This window comes from Nanorana parkeri, unplaced genomic scaffold (genome assembly GCF_000935625.1).
Source record: "Nanorana parkeri isolate BGI_ZX_2015 unplaced genomic scaffold, ASM93562v1 scaffold1699, whole genome shotgun sequence".
Classification (NCBI taxonomy): domain Eukaryota; kingdom Metazoa; phylum Chordata; class Amphibia; order Anura; family Dicroglossidae; genus Nanorana; species Nanorana parkeri.
In genome coordinates this window covers 217,461-243,890 of record NW_017307967.1, presented here as the reverse complement: position 1 = coordinate 243,890, position 26,430 = coordinate 217,461, and the positions used below count along the sequence as shown (strand labels likewise).

The 26,430-nt window shown below is 46.3% G+C and overlaps 1 protein-coding gene across 1 annotated transcript in view; it reads right to left on the bottom strand.

Annotated features, from left to right (window-relative positions):
• The window catches only part of NUB1 (negative regulator of ubiquitin like proteins 1), a 63,389-nt gene extending 38,968 nt beyond the window's left edge, over positions 1-24,421 (bottom strand). The window contains exons 1-4 of the mRNA XM_018571191.1: positions 24,305-24,421; positions 16,937-17,104; positions 14,767-14,825; positions 11,005-11,075 (exon numbers count right to left, since the gene is read on the bottom strand). Of these exons, the coding sequence (XP_018426693.1) occupies positions 11,005-11,075; positions 14,767-14,825; positions 16,937-17,104; positions 24,305-24,421 (415 nt within the window). The remainder of the gene's footprint in view (positions 1-11,004; positions 11,076-14,766; positions 14,826-16,936; positions 17,105-24,304) is intronic.
• Positions 24,422-26,430: the final 2,009 nt, after the last annotated feature.

The following is a 26,430-nucleotide window of genomic DNA, read 5'->3' as shown; positions in this document are numbered from 1 at the left end:
ATTTTCATAATGATCACATGGGTTTATCAGGAGATCATCAAATGCTTACTGGGGATAACACCACCCCATATTGTAAGAGATCCCACCCACACCGATAAACATTACTGTGAAGATCCCTAGATGGGGGTGCTGCACAATCTCTCCCTGAAACCCTGTTGGCAGGACCGCCCATCAGCACTTGCGCTTGGGTATGATCACTGTAGTTTCAGAATTCCTTCTGGCCTCTTCACTCTCATTACTGCAGTGGAGGACCAGCAGAACAAGAAACATTTTTTTTTCATTGTAATTATTACAGCACTTTTTATTTTTTTTATGGAGACCCACATTCAATCACTGTCCAAATCTTGCCGCCTTCACCTCCTTAACATATCCAAAGTATGCCCCTTCTCAACCAATAACATCACCAAAATACTTATTCACTCCCTTGTTATCTCTTGCTTTGACTATTGCAACTCCCTCATCATTGGCCACCTTCAGACAGACTATCCCCTCTTCAGGCCATCAAGAATAATGCTGCCAGACTCATCCACCTTACCAACCATTCCATGTCCACTACTGCTCTCTGTCTGCTTGTCCAAAGAATAAAATTTAAAATAATAACAACATAAAACACCATTCACAACTCTTCCCTCAGCTGCATCACCAACCTGGTCTTAAAATATCAAAAAGTTATTTTTGCTCCCCAAAGATCTCCTTGCTCTCTGGCTCATGCCTTACCTCTGGGACTTCTCTAGAGTCTCTCCTTTAAAGGATTTCTAAACCCTCCCATTTTATTTGCATATATCTACTGCTAACAAGCAGTAAATATATGCAAAAACATTTAAAAAAAACTCTTTTAAACTTACCCCTGTCTTCTCCGCACGCTTCGTCCGAAAATCTGAAAATTCTCGGGCGGCCACAAAGCATCTCGGGGCCGGCGCATGCGCAGCTCGGATTTTCGTCCGGGAGTCGAGGAGATACACAAGGTAAGTATATGGACGCGTGCACCCGCATGCAGACACCGTGGGACAGGAAGTGCCAGCAAGGACAGAGGAGTCAGCGCTGGATCGGAGACCCGCGGCAGCTCTGAAGAGAAGGCTGAAAACTACAGGAAAGAAGATGATCGGATTAAGAGACATCATTTAAGGCAGGGCTCAAAATTTCCACTCGACCCCTCGCAATTGGCAAGTGAAAATTGCGTGGTGGCGAGTGGAAATCCAGGGGGGGAACTGCCGCCACTTCGGCAGCGGCGATCGCTGTTTCAGTTTTCTCTTCCGCTCTATAGCAGCATCGGCTGATGAGGAGAAGGGAGAACTTACACAGCGATCGCCGCTGCTGAAGGAGTAGAATCAGTGCAGCACTGTTTCACTTTGTTCTCAACCAGCCCAGCCTGCAGCAGTATGTGTCCCTCGCCTCAGGACCCACCAGACTGTCCCATCGCAGCTTTAAACAGCAGCATCTCATGGTATGGCAGTGGGGTTTTTTTTGGGGGGGGGGGTCTAGGTTCTCAGAGGTGCTCACCGATTGGCTTCTGCTCTCTCCTTCGGCTCTGAGACTTTACTGCGTGCCTGGATGATTAGATCCCTGTCTGTTTCTCCCTTGGAGCTTAAAAAAAAACCTAAAACAAACATTTCCCGGTCATTAGAATTCCCCAGTGGCTGAGCCACCCTGTCTTCCCAGCTGAGTTCTATCTGCCGTGTAGCCACATGGCAGAAACGCTAATGCATCTTTTATGTTTAATTTAAATCATTTTCATGGACAATTCACACTGCTGACCTGCTGTGGCAAGGCAAGATGTTTCTTGGTTATATGCTTATCGTACAAGCCAATGAAGAGGTACGATTGGTGCTGGGATTACAGCAGCAACAGAGATGTGTGTGTACATGGGGGGAGACAGGCTTACAGCTCTCAGCAAAGGTTTAAGACTGAAAACTATGCCCAACGATGTTGGGCAAGTGGACAATTCACCGAGTGCTGTGAACAATTCACCGAGTCATGCATGACATGTATTCTCCACAGGGCTGATGCATGCATTTTTGCCCAGTTGGAGGTACATTTATCTGCCCGCCCGCGCACCGCCCCCGCCCACTTTCCAAGCACCCTCAGGCTTATGCCAGCCCTGCTTAAGCTGCTTGCTGATTGGCTCCAGCTCCATCGTTCGGCCCTGGCATCAGTAGCATGTGGATTGTCCAGGTGAGAAGCAATGGCGGAACTGCAGGTGTTAGGCTGGTACTTCAAGTAGCTGGCCTTCTGTGGGGCAGCCTGCTGCACCCAGCCACTGGTCCTGCTGAAGGTGAGGGCATGAAAGGACCTGCCCATTAATGTGTGTGTTTGGGTGACATTCCACAGGGATCGGAGTGTGTGATGGTTGATCTGATTTAGCTGTGTCTGTGTCATTCTATCTGCCCAGTCTGATGTGTCTTTATTCTGGTCTGCGGTCTGACGTGTGTTGGTCTGCAGTCTATAATAGAAGTCACCAGCACTCAATGATATGCGTGAGAAGTATACGCACTTTTATTGAATTGTCACAAGTGTCATAAAGCTAACATTTCAGGGCCACACCGCTGGCCTCTGTACTGTGCGTCAACCCGGCTGCTCTCTGTACTTGGCATTACACCACTGGCCTCTGCACTCTGCATTGTTACTGATCTCGGTACTCGGTGTCACACCACTGACCTGTTGGAGTTAAGGCCGGGGGGCAAGGTGGGGCAACTGGTGGCGAGTAACTCTTATGGCCTGGCTAGTAGCTCAGGACATGAAATTTTGAGCCCTGATTTAAGGTAAGTGCTTTAATTAACATTGGGGGGGAGGAATGCTTGGCTTTAATGTCACTTTAAACTTCAAAAACTCTTCTATTGAGGGAAACCTATTCTGCCTCTACCACACAACTAAACTATTACCTTTTCATCTCATCCCTATAGTTATTACCTTTTGTAACACTTGCACCTCCCTTTTAGATTGTAGTCTCTCATCAGCAGGGCCTTCTTAACCTACTTGCCTTGATTTATATTGTACCTGGACTGTTTCCCTTTTTAATGTTTATAAAGCTCTGTGTAATCTGTTTGCACCATATACATCCTGTAGAATTATAATATTAATCAATACAATTGCCCAAATCATTGCAAATGTGTTTCTATGCTAAAAACCAGTGATGGCATTAACTCCCTCAAAATCAGGTGGGTGACACGTAATCCTGTGTGTGTCTGCGTACAGAAAGGCTTCACATATATCCATCATCCATGGTGATGGGGGTTAGTGCGCATGTTGTGTCATCCATCATCCATGGTGATGGGGGTTAGTGCGCATGTTGTGTTGGCTATGATGGGGCTCCATAGAGACATAGCTGCTGCATGGATATCTCTTCTACAGCTATTCTCGTGGAGACCTCTAATAGTCTTGGCCAGAGTTAAGCTGACTACACACTAGTAGAATTTCATTTGAAAATGTTCATTTGTTTTATTTTCTAATAGTTATTAGGGCCTAACTGTTCATTTTTGACTGTAGTGATGAGGAAAATCAAAATCGAAGGAGCAGGATGGGAAAAGGTTTCTTATTTAAATTATTTCTAACCGTGAATGAAAAAAAATTGCACACATTGTAATGCGCATGTGCAAGGCACAAAAGTAACCAGTTCAATACATCTGGGATTCCGTTCAAGTAGCCGATTTGGATGAAACCTGTAAGGGCTTTCGAATGAAATTAGTGGACAAATGGCAAGTATGAATTCTCTGCTGAACAATCTCAAACGAATGCTCAAATAACATTCTAACAGTGTATGGCCAGCTTTAATCTCCTTGCGAGTGTGCGTAAAAATAGCGCTCTAGGCGACATGCTATTATTTTGCTCCCAATCATCCTATTAAAATAAAACAAAACGGCTGCAGTGTCATTCAACAACTGCAAGAAGACATCCCACAGTGCAGCCACAGAGAGGAAGCCAGCGCACATCTGCAAAGCATTAATTTTCACCGCAAGGCAACTTTAGCGGCTTAGATATCAGTTCCAGAGTTTACAGCGAGAATCCTCCTGCCCCGCTCTGACAACACTAATGAATAATGTGTGCAGGAGATTTAAATAAAGTTGATGCTCAGCTGGAACTTTACCGACTCGGTGACAAACTTGTGACACTGAGAGCAATGTAGTACAACCAGGTGACGGCCAATGAACAGCAGGGGGGCTATAGAAGTTATGTTGAGATGAAAATAGAATGTATTATTTCCTTTTGTATCAGGTAATTCAGTACAAAAGGGAATACTATTCACAGCTGAGGTGAAAAAGGCACAAATGGAAAGCTGCAGTACTCGTAAATGAAATGTGACTTATGTTTTTATAGTAATGCAGAAATATTCACACTGGGTAAGTACCAAGGGACTACTTCTAGTCGACGTTTTATATTCACTGTTAATTTGATCATCCTGCTATTTGAGATATCTAGAGTGGAGTTTTTAAAGGAGTAAAGTACAAGAACCTTATGTGAACTTGAATGATTTTTACGTATATTTTGCTGAACCGTGCAAGTAGCACAGATTCTGGTGTAAACGTACATGCAGGGAAAACAATAAATATCAGAATATATAAACTGCCAATTTGCGGGCAGTGCTGCATGCTAAGGCAATAGTCCTAATTAGGGACTTGCCGATACCGAATACCGGAAGTCCCATTAAGGAAGCCAGGCGGCGTGTAATGACGTGGCGCCAGGCTTCCTGATTGGCTGGGAAGCCGACTCCATGCTCCCTCGTCATGAGGTGACGAGGGAGCATGAAGCAGGCCTCCCGACCAATCAGAAAGCAGAGTGCCGCGTCATTACATGGCGCCTGGCTTCCTCATTGGCCAGCTCCCAACCAATCAGGAAGCCGGGCAGCAAGTAATGACTCACTGCCCGGCTTCCTGATACCGGAAGTATCGGGCTAGGCATCGGAGCATTTGGGTGAGTACAAGTACTCAGCATTGGCACCGATACTAGTATTGTATTGGTGCATTCCTAGTCCTAATGTTTAATGCTTGTCTCTTAAAGTGATGTTAAAGTAAAATAGTTCTTAAGCTATTTCAAAGGCTGATTAAATCACTTACAATGGATGCTGCTCTTTGATACATAAATGTTTTAGTTTCCTGCAGAAATAGCCGGTCCCCTTTACACTGACCCTGATATCCTGTTTTAGAGTGGCTCTTTTCCCTTGCATGGTCCTATAGAGCCACCCTTGTGTGTGCTAGTATGTTGTGTGTGTCTCCACAAAACACAACAAGGCAAGCTACTCCCCCCTGCCACAACCTCCACCCTCCTTGCGTATCCAAGCCAGTAGATGGGCAGCTGCTGGAGACTGCGCTGTCCCTTGTGATCTTGAACTGGACAGGATTTTCAGGGAAGCCACAACAAACAGAGCTGGAGCTGAGCGTTTTAGAAACAGGACGACTGTAAGTGCCTGGGTAAAAAAATAAATTATCTGCTAGGCAATGTATATTTGTTCGATCTGGCCTCATTATGGAAACGTTTGGGGGTTTATTCCTAAAAGTGTATTTTTCCTTTTGCAGCCAAATTGGGATAACACACTACTCCACATTTGGTATATGTTCCCATTTACATTGCATAACTTCAAAAGCTAAGCAGCAATATTTAAATATTTTTAAAGTACTTTTTATATGCTTAAAAACCCCTACTGCCCCCCATGAAATGTTAAGGAGGGGGCTGCGGGAAGGTATGTTTACTTTGATTAACCAAGTTGTAAGCTAGATTTGTACACTTTTAACAAAGGGTTACCGGCTTAGCAGCATTGTATGTTAATGAGGGGAGGCTCAGTTTGGCCCTCTACTTTCACTTTCAAACTGCTCAGGATAGCCTGCAATCTGCACAAAGGTCTTCACCAAAGAAACAGCTAAAAGCTTAAACTATTATTTTTGGAATTATTTTACTGTAGATCTGCTGTGTGAATAGGAACACATAACTAACGTATTGTGGGGTTTTCTCAAATGTGAAATACTGTATACTTCAAATCTGAACTTCAGGCAAACAGCTACATACAAAGAAATACATTTATGGAAGGTGTTTTACCAAACTATTTGTATTTCTGTCCATGCAGCCCTGCCATACAGCACATCTGGACAGATAACACTCCTTTCTCTGATAAAGTTATAGACCGTAGAGCAGGGGTAACCCAACTCCGACCCTCCAGCTGTTGTAGAACTACAAGTCCGATGAGGTATTGTAAGACTGACAGCCACATACATTACTCGCAGATGCATCATGGGATTTGTAGTTTCAGTACAGCTGGAGGGGCAAAGCATGTCTACCCCTGCCGTAGAGGGAACATAGTGGTGCAGGGTTTGATACCAAGTCAAATTCCCATGATTGCGCTTAGTCCTGCCCCCTTCTGTCACTAAGTCCACCCTGGAATTCAACAGTAAAATGTCAAAGCTCCTTGTGACCGTTGATGATCTGCTGTTCCACAGCTGAATGATGCAAGAGAGCGCTTAGGACCAGAGGGACCCGGGAAAAGTGTCCACCAAGTCAGAACCCTGTGCACAACTTGGGCCTCAGATCCAAAAACTTCACAATTACCCCCAAAACTGATTTCAAGGAATGCATGGTTTCTGTACTTCAGTTTTTTTTGTTTTAAGTTGGGTACTTTTTGGGCCGCTCCCCAAATAAGGGAAAACTTTTAACATGCAAGAGACAATTTAAGGTGAAGTTATAAATTTATGAGGCAACGTGAAGAAACCTAATAAGATTAAAAGAATGTATTTAATAACCTTCCACAATTAAAGGAGAACTATGGGGTCAGGGCTTTTCCCCATAGTTCTCCTTAGGGTAACAGGAGGACACAAACTAGCGTCCTCCCGTCACCCTAAGCTCAGTATAGCTCGCGGTATACTGAGACGCCGCAGCGGATCCCGACATCGATGTCGAGATCCGCCCAGCTGCGTGAGTGATAGCTGGCTCTCCCTATCTAGAGGCAGAGCCAGCTGTACCTGCCCCCTCCCCCGTCAGCGCTGGCGGATCCAGGCTGCTGCTGCTATTTATATAGTGCCGACAATTTTATGCAGCACTTTACACAGTGCTATAGATTCACATCAGTCCCTGCCCTCAAGGAGCTTACAATCTGAGGCCCCTATCTCACATGTATACATACAAGGGACAATTTAGACAGGAGCCAATTAACCTACCAGCATGTGTTTGGAGTGTGGGAGTAAACCGGAGTACCCGGAGGAAACCCACACAAGCACAGGGAGTACATGCAAACTCCTTGTTTATGCTCACAAATATTTTATTTAAAAGGAGAAGTAAACCACTTTGATTTTTTTGTTTGTGCCCCAATTACCCTACTACAATTTGCCTTTACCATAAAAGTGTGCCCTTCTTCAGCGTGGTCAGATCAATCTCTAGTCCTCAGCGCTGTCCCCCACAGCCATCTCCACCGATGACACTTCTAGGTTCTTGGAAGACCTCTTTAGCCATTGGGTGACCATTGATGATGCGACTCCTATGCATGCGTCTACATCCTCCACGGCACCCAGCCCATTCACGGCATATTAGAGATGTCTTAAATGGGCTGAGTGTGTACACAAATAATAAATAACAAAATTTCCGGGGGAGAGAGGAATATAATATTTTTGCAGAAGGGGCTTTGCCAAAAATCACTTCCCTTGGCCCTTATGTGCTGGCCACATGATCTATGCCAAAGGGGAAGATCAGAGCTCAAGTGAGTTCCTAACTAGCTGGCTCCTCCAGAACGTCACACATTGGCATCCTTTATTTATCTACTTGTTCTTCATCAACTCAAGTATTGAAGCTAAAGCATCAGTATGAAAGACGGGCAACTAGTACTTTCAGTAGAGAATAGTAGCCTACAAATGTAACATGATAGGTTACACACAAACACACATATACAATAAAATGCACGTTAAATTCTTCATAGCAAGGGCTTTGATTTGTATTGGGCAGCCTCACACAGGCAGAGAGTCAACTCTGCTCTATCATTTATGAAATGGCAGAAAATGACATCCATTATAGGTGTGATCACAGAACACATGATTGTCTATACAGTTCCATGACTCATGCTTTGTCACGGATGGGTTAGCAGCTGCTACCTATATATGTAGCAAAACATTCCTGAGAAACTGGATAATAGGAGTCTCAAGCAAGAATCCCATTATTTCTAATCAATTTTAACTGGCTTAGCTCCTAATCAGTCATCTGACACTTCCAGTCCCAGGGAGGTAATTGATTCCATAAACCATGTGAAATTCTGTACACACATATGATCCACTGGAAAATTGCAAACAGACAAGGACTGCGAGTTTTTAAACCTTGTGAAATATAAGGTTAGTAATTAGAATTCAATTGAAAAACAGAGAAATACATGAAAGCAGTTATGTATGCTCATGAGACACAAGCAAAGGTGACGGTCTATATAAAATGAAGTGTAAAAAATATCAACTCAAAATGATACGAAGTGAAAACTTTGGTGATGTTCATCTTATTATCCGTGTTACAAGCTCCATCTTGTGGGCAAATAAAACACAGCAAGAAGTGTTCAACAGCCTACAATTACCAAAGAAATATTACAACTGAAATCCAGCCTCACCTTCAGCCTTGCACAGTTATACGGGCTCCTCTCCTGTACAGAAATTGCTTACTCTAATTTCACTGCACACAATGTGTATTAGAAGCTGCAGCAAATCAGACGGAGGCACCTCATTTCCTGGCTGGAAAATGTCCAGCATCATCTAAATCTTTCCTCCCAAGCCTAACTGTCCCTGGCCCACTCTTTTCACTGGATCAGGTTTTTCAATCATGGAGGCTCAGCATTATATGTGAGCGTTACCACCTAGTTGGCCCCTCCCACCAGCCATGATCTGCCTACATTGAATAGAGAAACACAAAGACCTAGTGATGATGTCACTGGGTCAAAAGTAAGGTTTGTCGTGAAACCAGAATGGTTTTATTCAATCATTTTATTAGCATGTTGATGAGGGAGGTGAGGAGGGAGGAACAAGGGAAAGCAAAATGTAAGCAGATTCAACTTCAGCTTTAGGGCCTGTTCACATGAGTTTCAGGTCCTGATCAGCAGACGCGTTGCTATGTGTTTGGCCGCGTTTTTAATGCGTTCCAGTTGCTGGAGTGGGGCTGTCAGTATGTTAGCTGCAGTACGTTTTTGACGCGTTTTTGATGCGCTTTGCGTTTCCGGACCGTTTCCTGACCATACAAAATGTGACATGCAGTATTTTTCTGTCGTAACCTGAACGGACTGCGCACGTTAGATCTGTAGCCCATAAAACACATAGGGATACATTGGGATGCATTTTGAGTGCAGGAGCGTACGGATCAGGTCAGCACAGAAAACGGACGTCGTGTGAACAGGCCCTCAGGTAAAGAAGTGATAAAGAGAAGGCACCCCTATGTTACCTTGCTAACCCTTGCTCGCTTACTACCGGTACAAGCTCCCTTTCAAGATAACCAGTCCTGTAAGGATTATGCAGGCCGACAAATACAGAAATCTGAAAATTCTTACTTCTAGGTTGAATTTTTAGTAGGTTGTCAATCGGTACCTATATATGTATCTCAAGACAGTTTTCCTCAGGTAAACATATAGATGTCAGAAACAACACAAAGGGGTCCCCACATAGGGAAAGGAGTGGCAAATTTTAAATTAAATTCCCAGTGTGCGACAGTACTCCTATTATAATGAAAAATGAGTCAAGGAAAAAAAAACCCTCAAGAGATGCACACAATGGGAATAAAACAATAATACACTAATATCCATAAACACTTATTCATAATATCCATAAAAATGTAAATACATAAAAACATATCATCACCTCTATAAAAATTCTTAACCCTGTTTTTTTTTTTTTGGTCCTTGATTAAATTTTTCATTAAAAACATGTAGATGTAACATATTTCAACTGCCAAAAGATTTGTTATTTTGCTCAGCTACATTTGTGGTAACATACCCCTGCCACACTACAGGTGGGTGACACCACTTTTCTCTATTGCAAATAAGCAATACACTCAAGTCCTTCCTCACCCCCATCCGGCTGATTTGACAGTGACGGAGTATCATCACACTGCTGAGATAATCCCTGTGCTCTCCCCTCTGGTAAGCAAGACCCCAGAATTATAGAGAAAGCACTGAGCAATTCAATAGATCCTGACTAGATCACACAACTGCCCCTCAGTCCAAGACACTGTGTGCACAGGATTATGAGGAAGATAATATAAATAGTAGTTTTAGGTACTTGTATCAGAATTTTTAATGAGGAGATTTGAAAGGCTTGGACTAGGGAAACTCCTTGAGAGAGGAAAGCACAGCCTTAGGCAAGTGTCTGTGTGTGTGTAAGTAAACCTAAAGTGCAACTAAAGGCAAAACTGTTTTGTTTTCTTAGTTTTGGATAGAATGGACAGGGATTAAAACATGTCAGGTTTTTACTGCCGTCTGTGTCCCCATTAGGGAGATTCATCCTTTCTATTTGTCCTGCTGGCCGTTATCACTGAAAGTGAAAGAAAAAAAAAAATCACAATTTTGTGTTGTCACCAGAACAGGAATAGATAGTAAATCTTTCACTGGGAAGACCATCTGGTAACTTTGCTGTCCACCAAGGATTTCCCTCACTTTGGAAGGATTTCTTCTTATTTCCTGTTGTGGATATCAGTCAGGAATTGAATGAATCTCCCCAATGGGATGAAAAAAACAAACTGTTAGGGGCTCTAGTCCTCCCTTACTCTATCCAAAACTAAAAGAAAAAAGGTCTGGCTTCGGTTCTACTTTAAGCGGGTAAGGTCACTTCTGTCCCTGAATCTGCACATTTGGGTAACCTGACCCTCTGATAGCCTGGTAATACATGAAAAGGGACCAAATGATGAAACTTAGGGTTACACAAGGCTTGTTACAATCCAATGGGTAACGGGCACACACATTACACGAGTATATTTATTTAGAATTGGTTAGAAGATCTTTAATGCCAGAGTAAACCATGTTTACATCTTTACCATCCCTGCATGTAAGAATCAAACCTGAATAGCTAAACTTACCTGTCTCAAGCTGTTTTTTGTTAGCAATAACCTTTATGTGACTTTCTTGTAATCCATACGTTTGTGCTATCCTGTGACAGGTGGAAAAAATAAAAAAACAAGGATGAAATGTTCACCAATAATTAATAAAGACGCCATTCTTATTTTCTTTTCTGTCATTTTAAAAATAAAAAGGTTATTCTAGCACTGCATGACTTAGTAATATAACTATAGTTTATTGCACTATTCAAATTGCCTATGTATATTTATATTGTTTACATCACTGCTTGTAATCCTGACAATTGGACACCGCCATGTCTCTCAGTTGAATATCTAATATTGCAACAACTGCAAAGTATTATTTTGTTATAGTTGCATCCCCTTCATGAAAAATCTTGAAAGCTATCACAAACCATATCATCACTGTAGCGGAGGAGGAGACAGGCTGGAGGGAGCACTGTCACAGCCGGATGGATCCGAGGATCAGACGAGTATAACTTTATTTTCCTCCCTAGACCAAAACCAGCACTTAACCTTGCAGTGCGGGGGTAGCCCCGCTGCAGGGGTTAATAATAATAATTGTTGCCAAAGTTCTTCTTTAATAATTTTGATGAAAGAACCGTATTAGAATTTGTCCCAATTCTGTATTATAGGAAGTGGCATCCATAGCCTAATCTTCTACATATTCTCCTTCAGCTTCTATATTTTAAATGTAGGTTAAAAGGATATACATAAAAGACACAAATTATAAACCCACATGCACACACACTTACAAATATATGTGTATATGTACACTGGATTATATGTGCTTCTTCCTTGAATGGGAAGATTTTGAAATGGTGTTGTTAATCCTCATGAAGTCTGTACATATATTTTCACTTTAATAATTATTATAACATTTCTGTCAAAATACGTCGAATTGTCTGAGCTTGTTAACAGAAACATGCAATGTGGGTTATTTACTCTCTGACATACAACTGTCAATGGGAAAACATGGATCTATTCCAGCCTACTAAAAAGTTTTTTTATCAGCATACCCAATAACTGGAGTCTTTGAAACGAATAAACTAATTGGTAGGTATTATCTCCCTTCCAGTCTGCTACCTACCAACCAGCACACAGTTCTTTATCCGCTCGATACAGAAAGTAGAAAACAACGCACAATTCTCCATATCTGTTTAGCAGGCTTAGCTATAGCCTGTGTGTCCTACACTGAATACACTTTGCTTTTCTATCTTTAGCTAAGTGGAACACTGAGTATATAAGATACAGTGAACGTTCTGGTTGCTCGATACAATGTACCAGCACGGTTGTTACATTTTTCCAACAGGCATCAGATTGAAGTTGCATGTCATATATTTCGCTGCATTGTTTAATAAAAAACTTTTAAACTTTTATTTTCCGCAAGTGACAAGCGTTGCCCGATCACCTAGCAACCGATCGGTGACCTGATCCGGGTTCCTGACACTCATTGACTGATGGACGAGTCGGTGTGAATAGTAGAGAGACGCGAGTCGGTGTAAATAGTAGAGAGACGCGAGTCGGTGTGAATAGTAGAGAGACGCGAGTCGGTGTGAATAGTAGAGAGACGCGAGTCGGTGTGAATAGTAGAGAGACGCGAGTCGGTGTGAATAGTAGAGAGACGCGAGTCGGTGTGAATAGTAGAGAGACGCGAGTCGGTGTGAATAGTAGAGAGACGCGAGTCGGTGTGAATAGTAGAGAGACGCGAGTCGGTGTGAATAGTAGAGAGACGCGAGTCGGTGTGAATAGTAGAGAGACGCGAGTCGGTGTGAATAGTAGAGAGACGCGAGTCGGTGTGAATAGTAGAGAGACGCGAGTCGGTGTGAATAGTAGAGAGACGCGAGTCGGTGTGAATAGTAGAGAGACGCGAGTCGGTGTGAATAGTAGAGAGACGCGAGTCGGTGTGAATAGTAGAGAGACGCGAGTCGGTGTGAATAGTAGAGAGACGCGAGTCGGTGTGAATAGTAGAGAGACGCGAGTCGGTGTGAATAGTAGAGAGACGCGAGTCGGTGTGAATAGTAGAGAGACGCGAGTCGGTGTGAATAGTAGAGAGACGCGAGTCGGTGTGAATAGTAGAGAGACGCGAGTCGGTGTGAATAGTAGAGAGACGCGAGTCGGTGTGAATAGTAGAGAGACGCGAGTCGGCGCGAATAGTAGGGAGACGCGAGTCGGTGTGAGCAATAGAGGGAGAAATATAAAGCCATGAGGCAGCACATGTAATAAGGTGATATGAGGTATTGAGGCCGATTGCTGCGAGTATTCATGTCAATTATCCAATCATGTGCAGATGAAATAAACAGGAACGTTCTTTTCAGATGATTGTATGACTGAATCTTTAAGGCCGTGACACACTGCATGCGAAGCCGTGCAGAGCGAAGCAAAGCTATCTGGCACGGAGTTTTGCGTGCAGTGTGTGAGCTGAGTGCAGTCAGATGATTGACTGCACCTTCAGCCAATCGGCTCGTGCTTAACAACCGGCCAGACGTCGCATCCCGTCGCGCCGGTTTATGCGCGCGAGCCGATTGGCTGAAGTTGAAAGAAGAAAATGACATGACACACTGCTCGCAAAGGCAGCGTGCTATCGCTTCGCCTGCAGTGTGTCACGGCATTTACACATTTTATTGCGTGAACATTCTCAAATCATTTATTAAATCAGCCTCAGCAAACATTAATAACTGGGTTAAGGTAATGTAGATAATAGAAAGGAATGTGGTACATGAGTAATAACAAGACATGAAGCAGTACATGCAATAGAGAAGTATATGGCACTATTTGCAATAGAAAGATATTGGGCACCGTGTGTAAAAGAGAAGTATGAGGCACAGCATATAACAGAGATGTATGAATTAGCTCTCGTTGTTGTGAACTAATGGTTCTCCTGGGGCCAGGAAGTAACACAGCTTCAAAACTTAAATCATAATTTTGTTCCTTTCTTACCACATAATGAATCAATGAAACGCACAGAACTTGGATCAGACATTTAACCACTTCAAGACCAGGTGTTTAGACCCCCTTCCTGGCCAGGCCATTTTTCAGTATTCAGCGCTGCGATACTTTGACTGACGTTTATTCCGTCATGCAACACTGTACTGAAATGAATTTTATACCATTTTTTGGGGACAGATAGAGCTTTATTTTGGTGGTATTTAAATCACCACTACGGTTTTATTTTTTACTAAATTAGGAAAAATTACTGAAGTAGCGGACGTCTAAAGACACCCGCTCAGATCTAGAGAGCTCCGGGCCGGCCGTTTTTTTACTACGGGCGGCCCGGAGGCAGTAAATGATCCAGGAAGACCTGGATTAAAACTTGTGCAAGACTAACTTTTTGGATATCCTTACTTGGTAGCCAGCTGGGTGATGTACTGAACTTGTACTAGTCAGTCGCATAAGCTTCAATGGGCTACAATTTACATCGGTACATGGACGGACCTATGAGAAGTGCACTAAACTCTATGCAGGTGACTATCATATGAGCAGTACAAAATGGAGCTGCCTAGAAAGAAGCAATGAACAAAAGCTGAAGCACCTTGCCACGTGGATCAATGTCCGATCTGAGTTCTGTACTTTTCATTGCCAGTGTATTGGTAAGAGCGAGGTGACCTTTGGCACGAACAAAAATAAAAATGTCAGCTCTACTTTAAAGTATACGAGGAATATAAAAACTTTGAAGCCTGCCACAGGATATGAATGGCTGAATACATGACTAAGATGTGTTATAAAACAAATTAAATGTTTACAAGATATAAAAACGGTACTTACTGACACTTCAGCTCCTTCCCTGTTACAGTCAGGGAGGTTTCTATGTAGTTTTTGGATCCCTTAGGAAAAAATAGAAAAAATAAATCTAAGATTATGCCTATATATGTGAAAAATAATGAATTCTCTTGCAGTATACAATTTATGCACATCAATCAAATCTAAAATGTAGGCACGCCTGCCTTTACAACTGCTCTGTTTACATCCAGACCCATGAAGTTCCAGCTGCTCTGCCTGGTAGGTACTTGTGCCCCTTTCCAATTACTTTTTTTTACTGGGGCATGAATTTTGCTGACTTATGGCTTAGCTTCACCAACTAAAATGTGACTATGGTCAATGAAGGTGCCCATACACTGTACGATTATCGTACGAGAATTGCGGGGAATCCCGCTATCGTACGATAATCGCAAAGTGTATGGAAGGAGTGCGACCGTTACTGTACGATCGCACGTCTTCCGTCAAACAAGCAGGCTGGAAAACCCGCCGAGAATCGTACGATTCTCAGCGGGTTAGTGGTGTGCCGCACGTGCCGGTCTGCACACGCGCACACTGCGCGTTCAGCATTGCAGTCATCGGAAGCCTGCCCCTCAGCGGGGCGGGCCTGCGATGATCACAAGCACGATCTGCCTGTCCAAGATGGGCAGATCGTACGCTTTTTAAAATTACTTTACAACCCTCGTCTTGCGAGGGTTGTACAGTGTATGGCCACCTTGAGAGAACTCTAATTTTACAGGAATATGGCAGTTTGCGGAGCGCAGAAGAAGCTTTTTTGGCTCAAAAAGTTAACAACAGGCATTCTGTGGTGTTTGCTCTTAGGTAGAATTTATCATTTAAAAATATCAAATGGAATACAGGTCCACTTTAGGATTCTTGAAATGTACAAAATACTTTATCTAATGCTTAAATATGCAAATCATCTGATAACTTCCAAAACTCACTTTCTCATAGACTGAGAAAAAGGGGAAGCAAAAACAAAAAAAGAGGATCTCCAATAGCTGTAGATGTAAACAGAACAATCACAGAAAAAGGTAAAACTTTACAAAGTTTACATCTGTGTCAATGTAGAATGTAGGCAATACATAAGTAACGTTTTACTTTTACACTCATAGACCCTCTTATACTGCTACTGTGAAAGGGTACTATGTAGGGCTGCAACAACTAATCGACATAATCGATTATAATCGATTAAAAAAGTTGTCAACTTTTTCAATCATCGATTAATCGGCTTTCGATTGGTTGGCCCTGTTCACGGCTCCACACACGCTGCGCGCCACACCTCCTCCCCACCTCACGCTTGCCGCTGCCCGATCCGCCTGCATCCACATTCCACACCTCCTCCCCACCTCACGCTCACCGCCTGCCCAAATCCACGATCGGCACAGGGACGCGGGGAGAAGAAGTAAGGAGGAGCAGATGACAGCAGCCGATAGACAGGCCCGATCTCAGAAACAAGTTGCTGGAAGACTGCACAGCTAAGCCTGCACTTTCCCACACATGGTGCTCTATAATGTATTGCTGGGATAGTGGGATTTGTATTCCTCTATAGCTGATGGTACATTGTGCTTTATATTATACAGAGCAATGTACCATCAGCTATAGAGGATTACAAATCCCAGCAATACATTATACACTGTATGCATAATGTATTGCTGGGATTTGTTGTATTCCTATATAGCTGATGCTATATAGCATCAGCTATACATTATACAGCTCAATGCACAATACCGCCAGCTTATAATGTTGTATTCCTCTATAGCTGGTGGTATTCTGTATTGCGCTGTATAATGTACTATTGCTGGGATTTGTAGTCCTCTATAGCCAGTGCCATTCTGCATTTATTGCTGTATAATTTTACACTTTTCATTTCACTATATTGCACACTACACATTTTTATTCCTTTTTTACTTCCACCGCTCTTGCTCCTGTGATGGACTACAATCTCAATATAAACTAGTAGTCCCATCACTGGAGCCATTTTTTAAAATGTATTTTATTGTTTTATCCGATTAACCGAACTTAATAATCGGCTAACTAATCGATTTTGAAAATAATCGTTAGCTGCAGCTCTAGTACTATGGACTGGACCCTAAGTGTCACCAATGAGCAGTGTGGGACATTGCAATGTATATATCTTGAATAAGAATCCCTGAGCCACAATCAAACAGTCTCTTACTTTGTGCAGCTTGCGTGGCACGAAGACCTGCAGTGACGCCAGTCCTTTAGTCATAAAAGCCTGATTACCACTACCACGTTGTATTGCAGAGCAGCGGATTTCTTCCAATGCGCTGGTGATGTCATCCACACTATGCTTCAGCTTTTCTGAGTATTTCAGAGACAGCTCCTGGAAAGGAACACACAATTTAATCAGACAGATATTCAGATCTGCATGGTGATATACAAACCAGTAAATTCTCTTTTTTTCCGCCTCATCATACGCAGTCTATAGATAATTTAGATCTCAATATAGTTAGGGCACAAGGCTTGCTTAGCCCCAACGCATGACAATCTGATTGTACAATCTCTTTTAGATCTGCTGTAAACAATAATAATAACTTTGTGTTGACTTGGCCCAGCTGCAAAAAAGTGAGATAACGATGGGGAGGGCAACTTAAGTGCTATCAACTGTTTAATAGCTGTGCTTGAAGACACGTCCTGCCTGGTGACCCTCTAAAGGTGCCCACACACCTTACGATAATCGTAAGATAATTGCGGGAAATCCCGCGAGCCTATGATTATCGTAAGGTGTGTGGGAGCCGTGCGACCTCTGCTACTGTAAGGTCACACAACTTTTATCTTAGGAACATGTTTGAGAAATTGTACGATGTTCGGCTGGTTTGTGGCATGTTCGCAAGATAAAAGCCGAACAGGCCGGTGCACGCTGCCCGTTCAGCATTGCGGTCATCGGAAGCCCGCCCCTCAGCAGGGCGGGCTTGCGATCATCGCAAGTACGATCTGCCTGTCCAACGATAGGCAGATCGTACGTTTTTTTTTATTACCTTACAACCATCGCAAGACAAAAGTCTTGCGATGGTTGTAAGGTGTGTGCCGAGCATAACAGAGTTCTAGCGAGATATTTTTATGCGAGTACACTTTTTAATAATAAAGATTCCTTTCCCTGGATGGTACGCGCTATAAGAGTTTCCCTCCCCTTGTAAGAAGGGAACTGCTCAGTGAGACCTACTTGGTGGGTCCATAGCATCAGTTGAGCACCCATTTGTGTGTTTGTGTTCACGTGCTGATTGGTTGTCATGCACAGCTGCTCCAGATTTTGTCTGCTCCAGCTTTGATCAATTCCCTCCATTGAGTTCTAGCGAGCGCAGCTGGACTTTGCATGGGGCAGTAGTGGATGAAAATCTTTATTTGTATAGGCATTTACATAGCGCCGCCAATTTACACAGCACTTTACACATTAGTGCGTACCCTCACGGAGCTTACAATCCAACATGCACTCACACAAGGGCCAATTTAGACAGGAGCCAATTAACCTAACAGCATGTCTTTGGCATGTGGGAGCAAACCAGAGTAAGGGCAGGTTGACACCATTTTCCAGACCAAATCTGGTCCAGAAAATGGTGAGAATCTGCCTGCACTGGAAGTGCATTCCAGACCAGACAAAATGAGACAAGTGGCATTTTCCTGGTCTGGTCTGGAACGGACTGCGCTGGTGTAAACAGAGGCAAGAAATAGCATAGAAATTCATTAGGATGCATCTGGAGATGATCTGGATTTGGTGTGCATGGGCACTAAAGCAACACAAGCACAGGGAGAACATGCAAACTCCTTGGACACCTAGCCCAGGCCAAGGCAGAAGCGCTAACCACTACGCCACTGTGCTGCCCAAGTGCATAAAGGGCAGATCTGGCCAATATGGTGATATAAAAGAAGGAAACCCCTAAAAAGATTTTAGGTCCATTCAAAATAAAAAAAAATTAAAATAAAAATACAAGAAGAATAATGCCCTGAATATGTGGATATCAGACTCCTATAAGCATCTGCACAGCAACACTCAGACAGGGAAAAGGAAGGAGTCTGACAATCAGGGATGACCTCACGAGCCTCTAGTCACAGGCTAGGTCAGGTCCTGGTCCAGGTAACATTAGACCCAGCTTGGCTTGCTGCAGGGCATTACCCATGTTATTCTTTCAATCAATCCCAGTGTTGCTGGGAAAAGGGAACACAGACAACAATACATTTTGGAAAAACATTCTAATTCATCCCACTTTATTCAAAACTGGGAAAAATAGGATTTTTGTACTCACCGTAAAATCGTAGATCCTGAATGGTAGGGTATATCGCCACCTGCAGGAGTAGGACGCTAGGCACATAACAAAAGACAAGACAGCCTAGGGGCGGCCCCTGCTGGTGGCCCAACCCCTCACTTGCTGACAAGTCTCCAGTAAGTAACAAACAGTTAGGAGTGTAAACCCCAGAAAAGAGGGCGGGACCTGTGTCCAATGAACGGAGAGAAAAGGATTTTACGGCGAGTACAAAAATCCTATTTTCTCTCCCGTTCATTGAAGGACACAGGGCAACAGATCATAGATCCTGAATGGTAGGGACGTCACCTAGCAGTAACACACTGAGGGATGGGCAACAACAACAAAACACCCAAAAGACACCTCAAAGCGCCGCCTGCAACACTTTGCGCCCCAAACCAGCATCCACCGATGCCAAAACATCCACCTTGTAAAACAAAGGTGTGAACAGACCAAGTAGCGGCCTTACAAACCTGAGAAACCTAGGGACCATGGCGGAAGGCCCAGGATGCCCCAACAGCCCTAGTAGACTGGGCAGTAACAGGGAAAGGAGGCTCACGCCCCTTAAAGGCGTACGCCTGAATAACCACATTGTGGATCCACCGAGAAATGGTAGCCGCCGACGCGGCCCGGCCCTTACAAAGGCCCTCTGTGAGCACGAACAAGGATTTGGTCACGCGAAAAGAAGCCGTAGCTTCCAAATAAACACGGAGAGCACTAACCACATCCAGACAGTGGAGCGCACGTTCCTTCCTATGAACCGGAGTCGGGCACAGGGAAGGTAATACAATGTCCTCATTCAGATGGAATGCCGACACAACCTTAGGCAGGAAGGCCGGCCGAGGACGGAGAATCACCTTGTCCCTATGCAACACCATCAACGGAGACTTGCAGGACAAGGCAGCCAACTCAGACACCCGCCGCACGGAAGCGATGGCCACCAAAAAGGCCACCTTTTGCGACAAAGACAAAAGCGGAATCTCCCGAAGGAGGCTCAAACGGAGATTCCTGCAACACCAAAAGCACCAGATTAAGATCCCACGGTGCCAAAGGCGAGCGGACAGGGGGAGCAATGCGGGGCCAACCCCCGAGCCACCCCGCGCTGCAAGAAGTCTGCTGACAGAAAACAAGCGCGGGGACAGGGCCCCAGCCTCATACCAGGCAAAATAGGCCCTGCACGTGCGATGGTAAATCTTACGCGAAACCGCTTTGCACGCCCTAAGCATCGTGGAAATTACCGCATCAGACAACCCCCGGTCCTCCAGGACCTGGCTCTCAACAGCCACGCCGTCAACTGTAAAGAAGGATGGAACACAGGCCCCTGGGACAGAAGATCGGGACGCAGAGGCAGCCGCCACGGGGCGTCCGCCACCAGCTGAACCACGCCCTCCGAGGCCAGTCTGGGGCCACAAGGACACCGGTGACGCCCTCAGTTGCGATCCGGCGCAGCAGCCGAGGCAACAGATACAGAGGAGGGAAGGCATAAATCAGACCGTAATGACCCCAAGGAGCCACCAGGGCATCCACCGCCTCCGCCCAGGGATCCAAGGCCCGGGCCACAAACCGGTCCACCTTCCGGTTGAACCGAGACGCCAGAAGATCCATCGGCGTCCCCCAGCGAAGACAGAGCTGCTGGAAAACTTCTGGGTGCAGGGACCACTCCCCTGGGTCCACTGACTGTCGACTGAGGTAGTCGGCCTGCCAATTGTCCATCCCCGGGATGTAGACTGCCGAGAGAGCCAGAACCCGATTCTCTGCCCAGGAGAGAATCCCGAACACCTCTTGACCTGCAGCCACGCTTTCCGTGCCGCCCTGGTGGTTGATGTATGCCACCGCCGTGGCGTTGTCTGACCGGACCCGATTCGCCAGGTCCTAAAGCCGGGACGACCAATGAAGGAGAGAAAGGAGAATCGCCCGAAGTTCCAACACATTTAAAAATCGACAGACGGGCCTCCTCCGGCGACCAACGACCCTGCACGGTCAAGGCGCCCAGGACTCCCCCCCAGCCCCACAGGCTGGCATCCGTGGCGACTACCGTCCAGTGCACAGGAAGGAAAGACTTCCCCGGCACCAAGGCCGGAGAATGAAGCCACCACCGCAAGGAGGCTCTAGCCTCCCGAGACACCCGAATTTCCCTGTCCAAGGATAGGGGGGACTTGTCTCATGGCTGCCTTGAAGGAGGCAGCCATGAGACGAGGGAGAAAACCCCCGGGCCGCGACAGTGTCCAGAACGAGGCCCAGACACTCCAGGTGTGGGGAAGGCACCAGGCAAGAGTTCCAGAGGTTCAGGAGCCAACCGAACTCCTCCAAGGACCGCACCGTGACCCCCAGAGCCGTCACCAGAGAGGAGTGCGACTCCGCCCGCAGAAGCAGATGGTCCAGGTAGCCCACGATCGAAACCCCCCGACAACACAACAGCGCCAGAATCGGGGCAAGCACCTTGGTGAACACCCGCGGAGCAGACGCCAGCCCGAAGGGCAGCGCCACAAATTGAAAATGCTCCTCCCCCACCGAGACTCGCAAACCGGCACATGACGGTAGGCATCCTTGATGTCGATGGATGCCAGCAGATCCCCCTGATGAAGCCAGGCCACCACGGACCTGATCGACTCCATCCGGAACTGGTGGACCCGCACAAAAGGTGTTGAAGTGTTTGAGGTCCAGGATGGGCCGAACCCCCTCCAGGTACACCTGCATGTAATTTATCAACTTCATTAATATGCTCACACTTGGAGACTCGGATACATAGAGTTAGGACCACACTTTGCAGAGGTGCCTTGGCGCGGCGGTGTGGCTTCTACATATTTTTGGCCAAAAGTTTGTGCAACTAAAACCTCCGATTTTAACGCATACTGTTGACAGGGCTACTTGTTTGGTTGCAGGCTGGCTGGCAGGTTGAGGCTGGGGAATTTTTGTGTCCCCCTCTTCCTTGGGCACGGTAAACAGGTTCGAATAAAACCCCTTGAACCTTTCCGAGGACGGAAGCGGCACAATCACCCAGAGACAAAAGGCCCGCCACAGCGTGACGGAGATCCGCCAACCGCGACAGAGAGAGACGCGTGTTGGACGGGAAGAACCGGTCCCCCAGCTGGGACAGAAATTCGATCTTGTAGCCCGAAGAAACCAGCTCCCGGACCCAGGAGTCGGAGACGTGGGCCAACCAAAAATCCGCAAAGAGCCGAAGGCACCCCCCCACCCTGGGAACCAGGGCCGGGGCACGACCTTCATGCTGACTGGGGCTTGCTGGCGGCTTTGCAGACTTAGGCTGCCATGGACGTTTGGAGGATTGTGAGGGGGAGGGCTTGTGAAACTTCCCGCCCTTGTCAGAAGGCGGAGGGGGCCGAAAAAGCTGCTTGCGAGCAGAGAAAGTGGGCCCAGGTTTGCGTCACAGCTCCTTCTTGCGCGCTCGGGGAAGAAAGGTACTCTTGCCACCCGTCAGATCCGTAATGATCTCATCCAAGGGGGAACCAAACAGATGGTCCCCAGTAAAGGGTAATTCCGTCAGAGCCTTCTTCGAAGCCTGATCAGCCGACCAGCACTTAAGCCAAAGCAACCGGCGAAGCGTCACCGCCGACAGCTGAGACACCAAAGGCGACACATCCAAGGCCGAATTGCAGACATACCTAAGGCCTTGCACCAACTGATCCGCCAAATCCACGTAAGCGGGAGAGACATTCTCCTCCGCAAGACCCTGGTGCAACATCTTAGCCCACTCCACTTAGTCTGAGACCAAGGCCGAAGCCAAAACCAGGCGCATAAGCGCCCCCGAGGCGGAGTACAGAGTCCGCAAAAGCTTCTCAGCTTTCCTATCCGTGGGATCCTTAAAGGACGGAGAATCCTCCACTGGGATTACCGTGGCCTTGTTCAAGCGAGAGACCGGGAGTTCCAACGCTTAGGGATCGCAAAAGGACTTGGTAGGCTGCTTCCACTCCTTATAAATAAAGTAATCGAAAAAGGGATGCAAGGAAACACTTTGGCAGAACGCCTGCTCTTATGGGTCCCAAACTGCACCGCGGCAGAGCTAGCAGTATCCTCAATTTTAAGGGTCTCCCTGACAGTGCGGACCAGCGCAGAGACCATCTCGTGTTCCTGAACCAGAAGCGTAGACGCTGCCTCATCCTCACTGGCCGAATCCGGCTGCGAGGAATCACCCGGATCAGGATGCGGTGACGTCGAGGGAAGTTCCCCTTCCACCTCGGACTCCCCTGACAGGGCAAGGGACGGCGCAGGTAAAGCCCGTTTCCTAGGCTGGCGATGTGTCAATGTGCGTTCAATGCGCGTCACAAACCCATCCATGGCAGAGGAAAAAAGCTCCACAGAGCCACAGCCCCGCCAGGACAGCGAAAAGGCGGCCGGTGTTACGGCCATGCGGCCAGAACGAACATGGCCGCCATCGTCGTGGCCGCAACGACTTCGGCCAGTCGCCACAAGGCGAATGAATGTCGGCGGCCGGAGGCCCCGGGACCGCCCCACAGCACCCACACAGGGAACCCAACCCCGTCCAGACGAGCAGCCGATCCTCACCAGGTCACTTCTAGACCCCAGACAGGACCCAGCAGGAGACATCCAGGGAATCCTCACAGGGCAGGTAGGAAAGTGACAGAGCACCCCTAACCGAAGTCACATCGTCGTCGGCTTGCGGGGAGTGCTGTGACAGGTAGGCCGGGACCCCCTGTCATATGCCCCCCCCCCGGGACGAACCCGCAGGCATAACCGTAAGGAAGCACATGTCGCAGCAGACACACCGTGGCGGTCTGCATGCGCTCGATGGTCACCCAGGGGAGACTCCAATGATCCACAGACATCCAGCATGTCGCCCTGGTGACACTTGCTAGAAGAATCAGCGACAAAAACGGAGGAAAAGTAAAAATTTCCCAGATACATTTTTTTTAGCTCCTTACTCCTGACGCTAGGCAAAAAACTGGAGACTTGTCAGCAAGTGAGGGGTTGGGCCACCAGCAGGGGCCGCCCCTAGGCTGTCTTGTCTTTTGTTATGTGCCTAGCGTCCTACTCCTGCAGGTGGCGATATACCCTACCATTCAGGATCTACGATCTTTTGCCCTGTGTCCTTCAATGAACGGGAGAGAAAATATGTTTTTTGCAGGAGTTGTTCTTTACTTTTCACACCATCTTCTTATCTTATCAGCTTGGCATTGTAGCTGCCGTAGAAGGGAACCAGAGCGGAATGAGCTTCGCCCTTTGGTAGCCACGGGCCGCTTTCATTTTCTATTTATAACTGAAAGCAGATCTCAGAAATGAAAGCAAATTGTAACACAAAAACGTACTTTAATCTCCGGGCCAGCGTCATGATTTTCAATGGTATAAGGGGACTTCCAAAGCAGAATGTGATCTTCCCGTAGGTAGTTGGTCAGCTGGGACATCAAGAACTTCTTTTCCGCCATCTTTTTAATAAAAAAAAAATATGTGGGTCAGATAAAGATGAAAGCGCAAAGCAAACACAAAACAAAGTATGTTCATATGATATTTGTACAGTAACTGGGGCCCCTGAAATCACAACATACATGACAGGAAGCACAGTGCCAGCTGAACTCTCTCAGGTGTGCTTATTGAATAGGAGAATAGGCAAGCAGAGGTGACTGGCAGAACCCTGCAGATCTGACAGTGTCATATTTCAGCACAGAGCATACTAAGATATTTCAGCAGGGTTGTTTCCAGAGATGGATAATCGTAGGCAGGATGTTCATACACAAAACTACAAAGTGACTACACTGAATAGGATGTCACAGGATGGCAATATTCATGGTAAGTAGTTGAATGTACAGGATGGAGCTGCTCCATGACTGTGGAGGGGAGCTGCCACACAGCAGACATGGAAGGACGTACTGAATTTGGTCAGTCACGCCATATCCGACACTCGTTTCATTCTGAACTTTACTCACCTTGTCCGGTCTGCTCCGACCCTCCGTAACACTCCGCTGGGCACTCACATTACCACTGTGCACACCATTCACAACAACACAGCAATGACAAGCAGCCTCTTCTCAGCCAGTAGCTGAGCAGGATTGATGTTCACGTGATGCGGCTGAACAATGAAAGAAGAGCGCTGATTGGGGGATGTCAACACCGCACGGACTGCGCAGTGGATATGGGTCTCATGTACTGTATATAAAATCAGGTGGTTTCCAGTTGCTGGGGGCGGGGCAAATGAATGTGCATGTCACGTGGCACAACAGGTCCCGACATGTACGGGTTTTTTTTGGAAATGGTCCTGGCCGTGACCCGTAGCTGGGGTACTGATACACCGGTCAGTGCTGCCGCCAGTCTTCTTCATGTTCAAGTTTTAACTGGTGCCAGGCTAAAAGCCTTTCCATGTGGTATAATATACTGACATGTCTAATTCAGTGTGATATTAGGTGGGGTGCTCTCCCGAAGAGAGACCCCCCAAACGGGGGAGGTAAACAAAACCCATTGAGGTCACAGAACTTCCCCCTAACATCAGGACGGGCCCCGAAGGTACGCACCCTCCATCAATTTGTGGGGTCAAAATTGCTCAATCGTGCATATACAAAAGTGCTTACAATAAATAAGTGCCAGTGCGAGACATGGCAGGCCTTTCAGCCAAGATAAAAAATTGCTCCGGACTAGCCAAAAGGCCTACCCAAACAAAACTTTAAGGTGCTGTGACCTAGTGATGGTGAATCACAGTGGGGTTGCAATAGGGTTGCCACCTGTCCGGGATTCACCCGGACAGTTCGGGTTTTGAATGTTGTGTCCGGGTTTCGTGGAAGCTGAAACCCGGACGCGAGATGTGAGGCAGACATGGGCCACCAAAATTAGGATAGGTGCTACTGGCCCCCCACTGAAAATAGTCTTGACTGGGATATTTACATATGAATGGGTGGCGCTATTTACATATGAAGAAGCCGCGATTCATTCTACCCCAAACATTTCCGTGCTTCACTAGAGTGTTCGGGTTTCAATGGAAGAAAAGGTGGTAACCCTAGGTTGCAAACCCATAGTGATTTTCCGGCACCCCTGGTATGCCACTCCCAGGGAGTACAGCACTACGGCATCTGCGCTTCTGACCAGACAAGGGCAGCCCCATTCCCATCAGAAGGTATTAGCACCGGAGAGGCTTCTGCCTACAAATGGGGACAAGCCCAGCATAACCAGTCCGAAATTAACCCAGGAGGAAAAGGGAACCTCCCCAGTACCCACCTATTATTCTAAAGGTGCCCATGCACCTTACGAATATCGGCCGATTTTCGTATGTGATCGCGTTAAGGTTGATGGGCAGTGTACAACCGCAAATACTGTACAATCGATCGACTTTTGACTAACCAGCAGGTTAGAAAACTTTAGTCGATCGTACGATTTTCGCTAGGTTGGTGACGTTTCCGTACGTCAAAATTCGTACGATTTACATGGCACATGCGCAGACGAAAATACG